General features: G+C 44.7%; 1 protein-coding gene across 1 annotated transcript in view; it reads right to left on the reverse strand.

Annotated features, from left to right (window-relative positions):
* Window positions 1-8,668: 8,668 nt before the first annotated feature.
* The window catches only part of LOC311120091 (small conductance calcium-activated potassium channel protein 3-like), a gene marked incomplete at both ends in the record, with an annotated part of 8,869 nt that continues 37 nt past the window's right edge, over window positions 8,669-17,500 (reverse strand). Inside the window, 4 exons of the mRNA XM_084194705.1 lie at window positions 8,669-9,052; window positions 10,659-10,728; window positions 11,324-11,451; window positions 17,428-17,500. The exon at window positions 17,428-17,500 is cut by the window's right edge and continues 37 nt beyond it. Of these exons, the coding sequence (XP_084050831.1) occupies window positions 8,669-9,052; window positions 10,659-10,728; window positions 11,324-11,451; window positions 17,428-17,500 (655 nt within the window). The remainder of the gene's footprint in view (window positions 9,053-10,658; window positions 10,729-11,323; window positions 11,452-17,427) is intronic.

Consider the following 17,500-nt stretch of genomic DNA (forward strand, 5'->3'; position numbering starts at 1 on the left):
AGCACCCGGCCTCACCCTACTAGAATCTGAAGTCAAATGTCTTCTGTTTGCTGATGATCTGGTGCTTCTGTCACCAACCAAGGAGGGCCTACAGCAGCACCTAGATCTTCTGCACAGATTCTGTCAGACCTGGGCCCTGACAGTAAATCTCAGTAAGACAAAAATAATGGTGTTCCAAAAAAGGTCCAGTTGCCAGGACCACAAATACAAATTCCATCTAGACACCGTTGCCCTAGAGCACACAAAAAACTATACATACCTCGGCCTAAACATCAGCGCCACAGGTAACTTCCACAAAGCTGTGAACGATCTGAGAGACAAGGCAAGAAGGGCCTTCTATGCCATCAAAAGGAACATAAAATTTGACATACCAATTAGGATCTGGCTAAAAATACTTGAATCAGTTATAGAACCCATTGCCCTTTATGGTTCTGAGGTCTGGGGTCCGCTCACCAACCAAGAATTCACAAAATGGGACAAACACCAAATTGAGATTCTGCATGCAGAATTCTGCAAAAACATCCTCCGTGTACAACGTAAAACACCAAATAATGCATGCAGAGCAGAATTAGGCCAATACCCACTAATTATCAAAATCCAGAAAAGAGCCGTTAAATTCTATAACCACTTAAAAGGAAGCGATTCCCAAACCTTCCATAACAAAGCCATCACCTACAGAGAGATGAACTTGGAGAAGAGTCCCCTAAGTAAGCTTGTCCTGGGGCTCTGTTCACAAACACAAACAGACCCCACCACAGGCCCCAGGACAACAACAACAAACAACAACAACAACAACCAACAACACAACACAATTAGACCAACCAAATCATGAGAGAAAACAAAAAGAGAATTACTTGACACATTGGAAAAGAACAAACAAAAAAAAACAAGCAAACTAGAATGCTATTTGGCCCTAAACGAGAGAGTACACAGTGGCAGAATTACCTGACACTGTGACTGACCCAAACTTTAAGGAAAGCTTTGACTATGTACAGACTCAGTGAGCATAGCCTTGCTATTGAGAAAGGCCGCCGTAGGCAGACCTGGCTCTCAAGAGAAGACAGGCTATGTGCACACTGCCCACAAAATGAGGTGGAAACTGAGCTGCACTTCCTAACCTCCTGCCAAATGTATGACCATATTAGAGACACATATTTCCCTCAGATTACAGCGATCCACAAAGAATTCGAAACAAACCCAATTTTGATAAACTCCCTTATCTACTGGGTGAAAAACCACAGTGTGCCATCACAGCTGCAAGATTTGTGACCTGTTGCCACAAGAAAAGGGCAACCAGTGAAGAACAAACACCATTGTAAATACAACCCATATTTATGTTTATTTATTTTCCCATTTGTACTTTAACTATTTGCACATTGTTACAACACTGTATATATACATAATATGACATTTGAAATGTCTTTATTCTTTTGAAACTTCTGAGTGTTTACTGTTAATATTTATTGTTAATTTCACTTTTGTTTACTATCTACTTCACTTGCTTTGGCAATGTTAACACACGTTTCCCATGCCAATAAAGCCCTTAAATGAAATTGAATTGAGAGAGTCAGAGAGAGAGAGAGAGAGAGTGAGAGAGAGAGAGAGAGACAGAGAGAGAGAGAGAGAGAGATGAGAGAGAGAGAGAGAGAGATGAGAGAGAGGAGAGAGAGAGAGAGAGAGAGAGAGAGAGAGAGAGAGAGTGAGAAGAGAGAGAGAGAGAGAGAGAGAGAGGAGCGACAGAGAGAGAACGATGAACGATGGTGACATGATGTTTTACAGAGGTGTGTGTGTATCTGTGTGTGTACCTCAGTGAGCACAGTGAACAGTGCAGCTCGTATAGTAGTGTGTCCAGCCCCTCGGTTTCCAGTACATGGTAGGAACTGTTAGAGGAAGTCTCCAGGACATAGAACAGCCAATCAGAGAGCTGACGACCTCTCCAACACCCACCTGTCCTCCTCCTCCACACCTAGCGCTACACACTCACACACACACAGTCATGGCTTGCCACAGTACGATAATAGACATGATGATAGCTGGCTCACACAGACACACACACACACACACACACACACACACCTCACTCAGGTAACTGGACAGCGAGGCAGGTGGGATGCAGAGTCTTCTGGTAGGCCTGGGTACATGGAATGCTGAGGAAAACCACACCTGTAGGACTACACTACCCATAACCCCAAAAACCACACCTTCCAGGACTACATTAATAACTTTAAAGTGGTCAGGTAAGGTAGTTCCATGGTGGAAAGATACTGGGGTGTGTGACGGACAGCGTGGTGTGGCCTAGCCCTCGGGTGGTGACGGTCCCTGTGTCCTGGTCCACAGTGATGACATCATTTTCGTCATCTGGGTCTCTCTCTACAGACAACTCATACTCTCCCTCACCCAGCACCACCTCTACAGAGAGTCAGAGAAGAGAACATTGCTCGTGCATCAGCGGGTGCTCTATAGTTGAACCAACAATAAGTACAAGGAAGACTGAGCACTTGATATGTTCTGTCTCCAAGACATTTGTCTGAGCTTTGATGTTCCTTTAGTCTTCTTCCTCTGGATCTTAGAAAAACACAAAGGGACCCTAACTAGAAGACCCATAAAGCTTCCTAAAGGCTCTTTAAAGCACTGACAGACTACACTACTGTCTACATTAGGGACTCACCTAAAGGCTCTGTAAAGGTCAGACAGACTACACTACTGTCTACATTAGGGACTCACCTAAAGGCTCTGTAAAGGTCAGACAGACTACGCTACTGTCTACATTAGGGACTCACCCGTTTCTGTGTCATGCACACTTTTCCAGACTCTATAGGAGAGGGTGGAGCCTAGCAGCAGGTAGGTGTCATGGGAGGGGCTAAGGTAGAGTCTGTCCGTCACTGTCAGGATCACAGAGGCTGGCTCCACCCACTAGGTAACACACAGGGGACAGATTAAAACCAGCACAAACTATTCTTACACATAAACGAATCCATCGCTCTTCATCCATACTCTATTGCCCCATCCACTCATCCATCATTCCAGGTGGATGTCTTTATCTTTCTGAAGCCAATCCATCAATCCCTTCATCCTTCTTACCTTGTAGTCTGGGTGCGAGAGGGAGACCCTGACCTGTGCCACCCCGCTACGGACCCCCTCCAACAACACCCTGTCCCCCCTCTGACCTGCTTCCTCCAGGGACAGGATGTGATGCGGCGGGGAGTAGCCCGCCTCTGAGAAATGCACAAACCTACACAACAAATACCCAGTATATACCATTAGGTTTTCTGTTGACTGTATGCTACTTTCATCTTTCACCTTCCTTTGTCATTATTTCCTGCTTCCTCCATCCCTCTCAATTCAATTCAATTCAATTTAAGGGCTTTATTGGCATGGGAAACGTGTGTTAACATTGCCAAAGCAAGTGAAGTAGATAGTAAACAAAAGTGAAATAAACAATAAATATTAACAGTAAACATTTCACTCAGAAGTTTCAAAAGAATAAAGACATTTCAAATGTCATATTATGTATATATACAGTGTTGTAACAATGTGCAAATAGTTAAAAGTCCATCCCTCTCTCTCTCTCTCTCACCTAACACTCTCTGCTGTCTCTGAGTCCTTTACTAGCCTCCACTCAAACTGTAGACCTGCCAGACTACTGAATGTGTTGCCTGAGAGTGTGTGTGTGTGTGTGTGAGAGAGAGAGAGAGAGAGAGAGAGAGAGGTGATAATTACATCCTCAGGCAGAGAGACTCCAGGTGCCGGAAGGTAGCAGTAAACACACAGATCCAGGATCCAGGTTCTTTAGCACAACTGTCAGTCTGTCTGTCTGCAGGGACTAGCCTCAGGTTATTTAGCCTCAAGTCTTGTCCCTCCAGTCTACCCTGGGCTATTGGATGGCTTTATAATCTGAACACTGTGACCTGGATGGGTTTCTAAGCCAGGAGAATAAAGAGGAAAAGGGAACCTCCAGGGCTGGATGTGGATAATAGACTAAAGGTGATAGACAGGTTCTGGGGCTGGATGTGGATAATAGACTAAAGGTGATACACAGGTTCTGGGGCTGGATGTGGATAATAGACTAAAGGTGATACACAGGTTCTGGGGCTGGATGTGGATAATAGACTAAAGGTGATACACAGGTTCTGGGGCTGGATGTGGATAATAGACTAAAGGTGATAGACAGGTTCTGGGGCTGGATGTGGATAATAGACTAAAGGTGATACACAGGTTCTAGGGCTGGATGTGGATAATAGACTAAAGGTGATAGACAGGCTAGTTTTGAACTAGGCCTGGCAGCCAAAAACGGTCCACAATAAAACAAAGTTTCCTTCTAACCTTTTGGATTTTCGTTTTTTCCTCTGTGATCCTGTGGTACATTTGGATGTGTGGGACTTTTAAGATCAGCTCTGGAAGGGACATAAGTGAGCCCATGCTCAACGCTCATTCTTATGGAGGGATGAAGGGAAGAACAACCCCTTGTCTACATATTGACTGCCCTCAGAGCTAAAGGTGTGGGGTGGGTGATATGTCAATGAGAAGGCGGGTACCTCCTGAGTCCAGTGCCATGACTGACAGCACGAGGGGTGGATCCTCCGTGAACAGTTGGCGTGTCGTCTTGAGCAACCTGAATCTGCTTGATCTGGTCAACAATGACATCGCAGCGCAGGGTCTGGCCAGTCACTGAAAGATGATGAGGGCTGTTTAGTTACTCCCTCCACACCCCTCCCTCTCTCCGTTCTGCTACACACACACTCCCCTCACCAGAGTCCTGTCCCCGCATGATGCTGGCCCCTCGGTTAGTGTCCAGTGGAGCGGACAGAGACAGGGCGGACACTAGGGCCTGCTGGCTACAGGCGGATGGAGGGAGGATGGAGGGAGGGATGGAGGGAGAAAGGGGCCAAACACCGACTGCCTGGGGTCGGGAGGACACCCTGAAAATATCACACACAGATAACTAAGTGGCGTTCTGCCTACACCCACTTGGCATTATGTCTAATATTTAAGTTGATACATCTGCTGCTTTTTTAGCACTAAGACATCAACTTAGCAATCTGAATTGAAACATTCATGTCATCATTCACTGCCTCTCACCATTTATAGCATCCCTTCTCTGCTGCCAACGTGAAGTTGACATGATTATGATTAGATCTGGGCAAAAGTAACTTGGGAACATTCAGCCTGGTCGACTGACTCAAAGCAATAATGGTTACACTAAAAATCAATAATTGACATAATACTTTAGAGTTTAAAACGGCCATTATTGTGAATACATTTTGAGGTTTCAACAATTGCGATCAAAATATTTAAACTGACGTTAGAGTCGTTTTTTCTAGATATGTCGCATTGTTTACATTGAACTGTTAACGCTAGCTAACTTTAACTAGCTAAGCTAGAGGCTTCGATAGCTATTGCTAGCTGACAAGTAATAAAAAACAATATATGTTCGTCAATGACTTGTCATTTCTAAATAAACGAATTAATGAGACAAAACAGCAACTAAAAAGCTATTAAACTAAACAATATTGCTAAATGTATGTGGACAACAATGCGTCACTATCATTGTTGATTTTTGATCTCAGCTGCAAAAAACTAAAAGGTGTGTTCATGATGAGCTAATGACAGAAGAACAGTGACGTCATGTGTTTAAAGTCTTGAACATTCCCCAACTCTAGTCTTCTTGGGACCCAAAATAATTATTTGGACAGACAGGCTACATTTGTTTTACCTAACATCAAATGATTAAACTTTTTACATTCATATACAATACATTTAGTATATTCAAGGAACAAATTACATTTTGCACCATGACACGTCTTCAAACAGGCCTTATGAGGCTGCAACTAGATTCTTTAAAGGGCCAATCTGCATTTAAAAACAATAACAAAGCAGTGACCCCGCCTCTGTTGTGGGAAAAAGCTGAGGGCCGGGCCTGAAGAAATGTAACCGCTCTCAAATTCATAGTAATAGCTTTGGATGCAAGCGCTGACCATCCATAATATCGACATTATCGTTTTAACCATGTTTTGAGGCTATACAGTGTTTGTTTACATTTACATTGTTTACAAACATTGGAGTAAAACAAGCTTACATTTGGGGTTCTGATGGGGTGTGACAGTTGAACTAAGCTCACGAGGCATTTATAAGTTGGAGTAAACTAATGGACAACAAACTCTTAGGCTTCTACTTCCAGCTTATACACACTATATAAAAAATATATGGCAAATAGAAATCAAAACTGGATGGTGTTCAGAGATAGATGGGAGGGGTTCAGTGGAGCTGAAGGATGGGACTAAAAACAAACAAAAGATAACTATTGTAAAATAAGCATGTATAAGTTAAATTCTTCAATAATCAGCGGGTATATCATTCACTTATGTCAAAAAAATGGATGTAACAACTGCAGATTGCCATTTTAACAACAATGTGATGTGTAAATTGGACTGGGGAAAGAAAACGCTAGCATTTTAGCATGTAGGCCACATTGTATTGCCAATAAAATCAGGTTCTACTAACACAGGAAAAGGAAAGGGAATAACTAGTCAGTTGTACAACTGAATGCATTCAACTGAAATGTGTCTTCCGCATTTAACCCAACCTCTGAATCAGAGAGGTGCGGAGGGCTGCCTTAATCGACATCCACGTCTTCGGCGCCCGGGGAACAGTGGGTTAACTGCCTTGCTCAGGGGCAGAACGACAGATTTTTACCTTGTCCGCTCGGGGTTTCGATCCAGCAACCTTTCGGGTCATGGCAGGTTGCTATAGTCACAGAGTCGTTTTTATGATTCGAAAGAAGAAAGAATAGGCAAGCCAAAATTCACCCAATAACTCAGTGATGTTATATAGATATATATTTTATTAATTATCTCTGGTAAAATAAAATTACAAAATAATTTCAACCTCAAACGCACCTCCCTTGTCCATTATTTATTATTATTAAAGTTTATTATTAATACATTTATTATAATTGTCAGGACGAATGAGAAGAATACTATAGTATAATAATAGTAGATATCAGCTATAACTGTTAAATCGTAATGGTAGAAAAAACTGAGCAATACAAAGCTATGTAGATTTCAGTAACAGTATACTGTACAATATTCCAAGCGGGTGTAATTCAGTATTCCGGCCACAGAATGTCACTATAAGACAGTTTTCAAAATGGTCTCCGTAGAAAGGGCTTACAGAAGTAAATTAGTCTCTTATTCCATCACACCATAATAATTATTCTCTCAGATATATAGTCTCTCCGTCTATAGGGTTAAGTTTAGTAAGCAACCGTTTCTCTCTTGCCATGGCCTGTATCCTTTGTCTGGTTAACATTCCTTCATTCCCTGTCTATGGCAGTCCATTTTATAGCTGGCAGTGAAAAGTGCTGTCCATAGAGCACTACAACTAGTCCAAACCCAGATTTTAATAGATATTCCTTGAAAAACATTGTCAGGAAATCTGAAACTCCTCTTCCCATCTCTTCTCCCCAGTGACAGCCTCTTCTGCCTCTCTTCTGTAGTCCATTTGAGAGAGAGCACTTTGGTAGATTGTGTGTGTATGTGTGTCCGCGTGTGTGTGTCTGCGTGTGGGTGTGGTTCAGCGTGTATATCGTGGGTTTAGGCATATCTGTGCCCCTGTGCAAACTGTGTGCGTGTGGTTTGAAATGTACAGCATACATTAATTAAAACAAAGTTTTGGGAACGTGTGGGCATAAAGAAATATGGCAGTAGTGTTTCCTTGGTGCGTGTCTATGCTCTCTGTAGTATAATAAATGCCAGGCAGTATGTTCTTTTCAGTTGGACTTAGTGCATTGTGTGCTTGGCAGTAATAGGATATAGTATAGGCTATACTATAGTATTTTATAGTTTACTATAGTATGCTGTGGGATATTGTGTGCTATTTTGTGTGTGTGTGTGTGTGTGTGGTGTATTTTGTTGTGGTGTGTGTGTGTTGCCATGGTGTGTGTGTGTATGTGTGGGTGTGTGTGTGTGTTAAAGGTAGGCATACTACATGGAGAGTGTAGTGTGTGTGTGTGTGTGTGTGTGTGGTGTTTAGTATGTATTATGGTCATGATTAAATGGTTCGTTAAAGGGATGCTCGTTACCACACAAGTAGCAGTTAGATAGAAAATACATCATAAGGATAAAAAGTCATAGTCAATAATTCCTGATGGAGGGAGGGGAGTGAAGAGGGAGAGAGATGGAGGGAGAGAAAGAGATGAAGAGAAAGGGAAAGAGAGGGATTCATGGAAAAAGAGAGGGAGACGTTTTCTTGTCATTACATTGGATTCCATTAAAGAACTCTGCGTTGCTGTAATTATTCCTGGTTATCTCTTTCCCCCTTCATCCCCCCCGTTCTCTCTCCCAACCTCCCTCCACTTCCTTGGCTCTCCTATCCCTCACCTTCTCTACCTCCCATCCCTCCATCCCTCTCACAGCCTCTTATCTCTGATCCTCTCCCTCACCTTCCCCCTTTTCCCCCACTCCTTTATTTTCCTCCCCTACCTCACCCCTCCTCCCTCCCTACTCATTTCCTTAGCAGCTGGATGAGCTAGTGTTGGGCTTCTGGCTGCCCTCCCTTACCCATCCTCTCCCCCACCCTCCCCCTCTCCCTCCTCCTCTAGTATTGGGTCTGATCTCCTCCTCCACCCTCACCTCTTCTTTCCCCTTCCCATCCTCTCCTCCTCCTCTCTTCAACAACTAGAGGTGCTAGTATTGGGACTAGTGCTGCCCTCTATGGTTCCTTCTGGGGGCTGCTGTGGCTCTGGGGCCAGGGTTGGGCTTGGAGTCAGGGCATGGGCAGGGGCCAGCTGATTAACAGGGACCAGGGCTGTCCCTCCTCCACCTGCACCTCCCCCTCCCCATCCTCCTCCTCTGTAGTCCCTGGCGTCCCTCTCTCGGAGCAGGTGGAGCAGGGTGGTGTGCTGGGCAGACAGCGTGGCAGACAGGTGGGCAGGCAGGGCACTGAAGCCGGCGGTCAGCTGCTCCACCCGTGTTTCCAAAGACAGCATCTGCCGCTCCAGGTCCTCACTGCGGTCGTTCAGCTCTGACATCAGCTCGTACATCACGCTTTGCATCTGTACTCGCACGGACGCACACACACACACACACACACACACACACACACACACACACACACACACACACACACACACACACATAATTTAACAATGACATACGCATGGTTGAGGTCAGTTTGAATTAAAGTCACTCAATTCAGGAAGTGATTTGAATTTTACCCAATCCCTGGAGAGATATGGAGGATTGAGTAAGAGAGCCATGAAAAAGGGAGAGAGAGCAGAGAAGAGGAGTGAGTGTGAGGAAGGGAACCCTCTGTGTGGGCATTATCATCTGGTAAAGGCAGAATAAGAAAGGAGAGAGAGAGGGAGTAAAGGCAGAACAAGAAAGGAGAGAGAGAGAGTAAAGGTTGACTAAGAAAGGAGAGAGAGAGAGTAAAGGTTGACTAAGAAAGGAGAGAGAGCAAGAGTAAAGGTTGACTAAGAAAGGAGAGAGACAGAGAGAGTAAAGGTTGACTAAGAAAGGAGAGAGAGAGAGAGAGAGAGAGTAAAGGCTAACTAAGAAAGGAGCGAGAGAGAGTAAAGGTAGATAGAACATCTATCCATTGCCCATCAGAGCAGCGTAACCATGGTAAAGAGAGTGGCCGATTGAGATAGAATCACTGGAAAATATGTGTGGCAGAAGGCACTGATCCATAGAGACACACACACCACCTACACACAGAACCACCTCTCTCTCTCTCTCTCTCTCTCTCTCTCTCTCTCTCTCTCTCTCTCTCTCTCTCTCTCTCTCTCTCTCTCTCTCTCTGTCTCTCTCTCTCTCTCTATATATATATACACAGTATATATATATATATATATATATATATATTTCTCTCTCTCTGTCCCCCTCTCTCTTTCTCTCTCTCTTTCTTTCTCTCACGCACGCACACACACCCACACATTAACAGAAAAACACCCCCTCCCTCTCTCCTCTCTTCTCTCGTTTCTCTCTCTGTCATCCCTTTTTTAACACTTGTTCCGGTTGCTAGGAGACGCAAAGCCACAGAAACAGACAGGTCAGCATGGAAACAGTGGAATGCTGAGATATATTTGGGGGGCAAAGTTATGTGTGTGTCAGAGTGTATTGTGTGTGTGCGTGTGTGCTTCTTAAATACCAGCCTCTCATATCACGTTTGGACAGCTTTGGATATAAGTGCACGTTAGTAGCACTGATATTTGGCATTCTCAGCCACGTACATAGGCTTACAGTATGTGGCCTCGAGATTGCAGGGCTGCCTAAGACTAAAGCAAAGTAACTAGCGAGGTACCACTCTGTTGCAGCGGTTATTTACAGCAGAGCTGTTTAGAGAAAGTGCTTTCTGTATCCGTAAGTGTCCATGCATACAAAGTATGTGGCCTCCAGATTGCAGGCCTGCCTAAGACTAAAGCAAAGCAGTTGGCTAGGTACTGCTCTGTGTCAGCTGTCACGGGCAGCTTAGCTGTTTGGAGATGAAGGTGCTTTCTGTATCTATGTGTCCATGCATACAAAGTCACCAGTCAGTGGCAGAGGTAAACACTGCCTTCCAATATCCTGTATGATTACAGATTTCAGCATTAGACGTTGTGTGTGTGTGTGTGATGTGTGTGTGTGTGTGTGTGTAATGTGTGTGTGTGTGTGTGTCACCTTTGAGAGGTCCACCAGAGTGTTGGCCTGATCACTCAGTTTCCTCTGCTCCATCTTCACACTACGCAGTCTGCAAAAAAAACACACACACACCGTGATAAACATTTACACACTGTGACACATACACTATTCGCTGATGCATCCACAACAGAGTCAAGCCAGAAAACTGCTAGGTCACAGCCAGGTAACAGTTATTAGCCCAGCTAGGTTAGCAGCAGGTGTATAGCATCAGATTATATGATTAGACAGCATAGACCAGACCAGGAAGTACATACAGTAGCGCCATTCACTGGACAGGAGTTCCATTTGGCTTCCAGAGCTGGTATAAACCCATCATTGTCTAATCCATTTTCATGTCAGTCTAGACAGGTGTCAGACTGGCTAGACAACCTCTGCAACTAACTAACACAGGTTAACCACTGTTTGCATGGTCAATGGGATTTTTCATTCATCAGGGATGAGCTAGCTAGAAATAGGTATACACTTCTATATGAGCTTGCTATCAGGATGTTTCACATAATGATGCTGGGTCAGCCCTGTCAACCAATCACAATGCAGTGTTTCCTGTCCTGGAAATAACCACAGAGACCTAGGCTAGACAATATGTCTGGGTTGTTAATACATGCAAGTGTATTGAGGGCTGCGGGTCAGTAATGTGCTCTCACTGGTGGATGGCCTGCAGGAACTTCCTCTGGTGTTTGCGGACTCTGGAGTGGTCAATCTTCTTCTGTAGTTTGGTGTGTTTGTAGATGAGCCAAGTCTCCCTCAGAACGTTGGCCGCAGCATTTTTTATCTGCACGGAGAGAACACACACACATACACACACATACACACACATACACACACATACACACACACAAACACACACACAAACAGTTACACTTTAGCAACAGGTAGCTCCTGGCAACCGAGTCAGGCAGCAGATCTACACGGCCTCTTCCCCGGCCCCATCTCTCTCTCTATCTTCCTCTCTCTCATTCTCAGTCTCTATCTCTCTTCCTCTCCCTCCGCACACAGACAATGTCTTCTTCTTTTAACTCCCTCCTCTGTTTCTTCTCTTCCCCTGGAGAGTAAAACAGTCCCTACTCTCTCTGTCCCTCCACATACATTTGCTCACATACAGTCAGTCACACACTGTCCTTAGGGAGAGTCAGCGTCCACAGCCCAATACTATTCATCCACACAGACCTGCCCTTAGGGAGAGTCAGCGTCCACAGCCCAATACTATTCATCCACACAGACCTGCCCTTAGGGAGAGTCAGCGTCCACAGCCCAATACTATTTATCCACACAGACCTGCCCTTAGGGAGAGTCAGCGTCCACAGCCCAATACTATTCATCCACACAGACCTGTCCTTAGGCAGAGTCAGTGTCCACAGCCCAATACTATTCATCCACACAGACCTGTCCTTAGGGAGAGTCAGCCTCCACATCCCAATACTATTCATCCACACAGACCTGTCCTTAGGGAGAGTCAGCGTCCACAGCCCAATACTATTCATCCACACAGACCTGTCCTTAGGGAGAGTCAGCGTCCACAGCCCAATACTATTCATCCACACAGACCTGTCCTTAGGGAGAGTCAGCGTCCACAGCCCAATACTATTTATCCACACAGACCTGTCCTTAGGGAGAGTCAGCGTCCACAGCCCAATACTATTCATCCACACAGACCTGTCCTTAGGGAGAGTCAGCGTCCACAGCCCAATACTATTTATCCACACAGACCTGTCCTTAGGGAGAGTCAGCCTCCACATCCCAATACTAGGCCTGTGTAGCTCAGTTGGTAGAGCATGGCGCTTGCAACGCCAGGGTTGTGGGTTCGATTCCCACGGGGGGCCAGTATGAAAATGTATACACTCACTAACTGTAAGTCGCTCTGGATAAGAGCGTCTGCTAAATGACTAAAATGTAAATGTAAAATGTACTATTCATCCACACAGACCTGTCAAAGGAGAGAACTGGGAGGAGTCACAGTCACTGCCTCTGCCATTTCAAATCACATTCTAACACACACCATTCAACAAATCAAGCTTGATTCATTGAACCAGGTGTGTTAGTGCTGTGGTAGAACAAAACCCTGCACATACACTGTGGTTCCCCAAGACCAGGGTTGAAGAATACTGTTAAATCATCAGTAGGACACCCTGGAGGGTCGCAGTGATGGAGCATGTATCAATCTGTGAAATGGATCAATTTGCTCAGTGTGTTAGATGGTAAATACAGTCAGGTGTGCTGCATGGTTGGAACAACACACTGCTTCTGGAACTCTAGCACCAGGGATGCCTAGCTAGCCTTGTTATATATGTATATTCTGTATGGTTCAGTAGGTTGCTATGCAATTACAACAGGGGCCTGAAAAATCCCCTCAACCCCCTCCTTTGAATGAGAGAACATCTCTGAAGACATCAATTGAATGAGGACTTCAAAGAGACGCTGTGCAGTGAACAAAACAATTATCCCCCTGTCTGAGGAGCACAAAGGACCTGGCAGCACTGCTAATCAGCATGAGTCCACCGCAGTCAAGGACTGCACTCGCACATGCACGCACGCACAGACACACATGAACAGCAGTTTTTAGGGCCGGTGGGAGAGTTCATTCAACCTTTAGGAGAGTGTGTTTTAATCAGAAGGTAGACAAATAAAAGAAGGTAGGAAATGTAATTGTGTTTGCTGGTTGGCACATTCTGAAATGACAGTGTCATAATGATGTCACAACAACCCAAGGTGCTATCCCTAACAACTTTATTGACACGTAGTTACAACGTTATCATCCTTGTTAGTCACATAGGGATGCTGTTACCCACCGTGTCATAACCTATTTGTGTGTGACAACATCTTGGGTTATGGGTTCTTATAGGTTCTAATATAACAGTTGTTTGAAGTGTCATCCAATGATTAATTCACAGAGGTCATGTTTTAGTGAACCGAAGTTCCTCTAGAATACTGACATACAGGACAGGTTATTGGAGAGCAGGTTTAATAAACATCTAGTATCCACAGAACCCTTAGTAGATTGACAGGTCAAATCTCATCTATCAGCTGATTCATCTTATGATAAAGATCATAGTGATAAAAGATGGCATTCTATGTCTGCTCTGCTCAGAAAGTCTTTCTGCGGTAGTTTCAGGACCAAGATGAGCTGCACCTTCCTATTAATTTGGGATGAGGCCTGCAGATAGATTTCTCCTAAAGCATATAACAGGATCAGTACAACAGACAGCGGGGAATACAGACTGCAAGAGATTAGACATCTTGAATAATTGTTATCCTTTCACGTGTCCTGCTGTTTTCAGTGTTGATACTGAATGCATATTAACACAACATTAATTCAGATCAGCGATAGTTTAGGAAAGGAAGATAACCTAACAATGGGATTTCCTAAGGTCAAATGTTGTCTGCTCTATTCCATTCCTCCCTACTCAATCTGGTATCCCTATTAGGGCCATATGGCCATATCCTACCTAGCCAGCCATGTTGCTGCCATATGGCTTCCCCCTACAGATGTAGGATCTTAATTTGATCACCCTGCTGCAGGAGAACTTGTAGTGTATTTGAGGTTTAAAAAGACTTCTGAAATTTGTAATTTCCACTTTGAAATTTCAGACTTGATTTTGCCTTATGAAAAATGTATAAATCCCTACACAAATGTCCATCCACATAATAATTCCAATTTCTTGTTGCTACAGGATTATTTTCCTGCTGTAGCAACCTGGCTGAAATTAGGATCCTACATCTGTACCTCCGCACTGGGCAGCCGTGTTGGTGCCATATGGCTTCCCTCTACCTGGGCACTGGACAACCATGTTGGTGCCATATGGTCATCATGGCCTGACCTCGTACCTGGAGTCAGCTTTGTTTCTATTCTGGCTCCTTCCTTACATAACACAGCAAACTCACTGTGACCAACATGCAAACGCAATATGAGGAACAATGGGGGTGGTTCTGACACTCCGCCTGTTAGAGCATGGTGCTAGCAACCCTAGAGTTAAGGGTTTGATTCCCACATGGGCTACATATATACTAACTAACCATGATATGATTATATTATTATTATCATATATACTACATAGGCATGTTATTATCATATCAACAGGTGTTTGAAAGGGAGTAAACCAAGAGGGGGGCAAGTTGCTGGGAATTCTGGGGGACCAGAGCTGGCTTGTCACCTCTATAGAACACTCCATATGAGGGGGAGACAGTGAGGGCTAAGGACATGACATCACTAAGTCCACTCCTCCATTGTGAGCATTGGAATGTCCCTCAGGGTGGGGTGGCCATCCACTCAATATACACCGTTTCACAGTCTAGATCCCAAAATCCAACAACTCCAGCAAAACAGTCCAACATCTGGTCACTAATCGGATAAACTGTGTGGTAACACTTAATATGGGATTACAGAATAACATGGACTGTCCTAACAGGTCAAGGACCAGAGAGATTATCTACAATCTAGATTATATTATTATCAATGGTTTTGTTTGTTTTTTAACTGGAGATTATCAATTATTATCATTTATAATGGTAATAATTGTCATGTGTTTGTGGATTGTCAATGGCAATTACCAACTAAGAGAACATGGTTTCTACAGCTTTATATGATTACTGTATGTTCCCATGGTAAAATGTGGTTTCTGATTACAGTGTAATTGATGTCTAATGTGTGCAGCGTGTGTGTGTGTGTGTGTGTGTGTGTGTATGATTAGCAATGAGGACAAGGCATTAGAATGGTGTTTTCCTGGAGAACACGTAACATCAACAAACTTCCAATTACCCTGGCAACGACCTCCCACCTCTGCAATGCTGAGTGTCACTGGCTAACGTGTTTACCTGTGACCTTTTACTCATATCAAAGGTGCCAAAGGAAGGAGACACGTCTCTCTCTCTCTCTCACACACACACACACACACACACATAAACACACATTACACATGCACACACACATTTGCAAACACACACAGAGAGAGAGTGAGAGAGAGAGGGAGGGAGAGAGAGGGGGAGAGAGAAAGGGAGGGAGAGAGTGAGAGGAAGAAAAGAGAGCGAGAGAGAGAGAGAGGAGGGAGGGAGGGAGGGAGGGATGGAGGGAGGGAGGGAGTGAGGGAGGGGGGAGGGAGGAGGGAAAGGAGAGAGTGAAAGAGAGAAAGAGAGAGGGAGCGAGAGAGAGAGCGAGAGAGAGGTACAAGGTCTTGTCATCTTCACTTGGAGCCTCTAATTAATGTCACTAGGACGCAGGAGAAGCCTCTCCTTCTCAAGTTAAAGGCTTGGGGAGGTGTGTGTGTTTGGGTTTTATTGGGATCAAACACCAAACACTAAATCAACAGATAGCCAACAGGTCAGTGAATAAAATACATTGTGCTTCCACCTCAAACTAATTGGCTTAGGGTTTAACCCAGGGGTGTCAAACTCATTCCATGGAGGGCCTAGGGTCTGCTGGCTTTTCCCCTTTCAAATAATACCTAGACACCTGGTGAGGGGAATTCCTTACTAATCAGTGCCTTAATTCATCAATCATGTACAAGGGAGGAGCGAAAACCCGCAGACACTCGGCCCTCCGTGGAATGAGTTTGACACGTGGTTTAAGCAGTTTAACCCAGTGAATGCCATTAATTGACCAGGTTACTACGGGAGACAGAGGATGTTTTCTGACCAATAGAAAGAGTTCCTGAAGGTTCTCATAATGTTACATCCTAACATTACAAACACACTTTACGAACATTTTCAAGTGGCCAAATGTTTATCTATGCCGTAATGCTCAATGATGATAAGAGAGAAATGTCCTTGAAGTTCCCAGGCGGTGTATCCACAGTAGCAACCTTTAATACAATGAAGGTTCTGGAAAATGTACAATATAAAACAGCTCTAAGAAAACTACGCTCAACTATGGTCTTGAGTGAATTTTGCAGCCATTTTACAAATATTCTGGAGTCTGTTCCTCAACCCTAAAATCCCAGTTCTCTGTAACTGTGTGTGTGCCAGGCTGCAGGCAGGGTGCATGCCTCAGAGCATGTGCAGGCGTGTGTTTGTGCATTCGCCCATGCCAGTGAGTATGCCCGCGTGTAAGAAAAGCCAAACCCATCAGAGTGTGTCAAACTTCCTAAAGAGCCAAGTGGCTCCGGTTTTCCGCTGCGGTCTGGTCCGAGCTTCCCCTTCCCAGAGGTGAGCTGAGAGCTGAGTCCTTCTCTCTCTTCACTGCGTCCATACTTTATCTAAACTGAAATTATTGATCACCTCTCTCTGCTCTGCTCTCCCTCCTGCCTGCCAGATACACAGAGACATAATGTACCCTACATATTTGATAGTGGGAGCTATTTTGAAACTTGGATCTTTAAACTGCATGAAAAATTGAGAAGGACCAGGGCATGGAGGGAAGGAAAGAGGGAGAGGGGGAGAGAGGGAGAGGGCAAGAGAGGGAGAGAAGGGCCCAGGGGGCAAAGAGAAGGGGGTGAGAGATACAGATGGAGAGGTAGAGAAAGATGTAGAAGGGGAGAGAGAGAGAAAGAGGGTAAGGGAGAAATATATGTCCCCTGCCCAGTGCTTTCCATACTGGCAACACAACACTCTCTCTTGGAGGAACAGTGTTACATCATTGCAGGGTGACATGCGTGCATCTGAGGGACAGTCAGAGCTTGCGTGCTGCTCGGGAGTCATCAGTGCTTTCAGCGCTCTAAAACCTCACACCAACCCCCCTGTTTCTAACCCTAAAGCAGAGAACCAGATCAGAGGCCAACAGCATATACACACACTCACACTCACATACACACACACACACCCTCTTGGTGAGTTGTGTGTCCATCATGAAGTTGTGGACGTGTTTCTCCGCCTTGGTCAACTCCAGCTTCCTT

Source organism: Coregonus lavaretus (genome assembly GCF_964263955.1).
Source record: "Coregonus lavaretus genome assembly, contig: HAP1_SCAFFOLD_8782, whole genome shotgun sequence".
Classification (NCBI taxonomy): Eukaryota; Metazoa; Chordata; class Actinopteri; order Salmoniformes; family Salmonidae; genus Coregonus; species Coregonus lavaretus.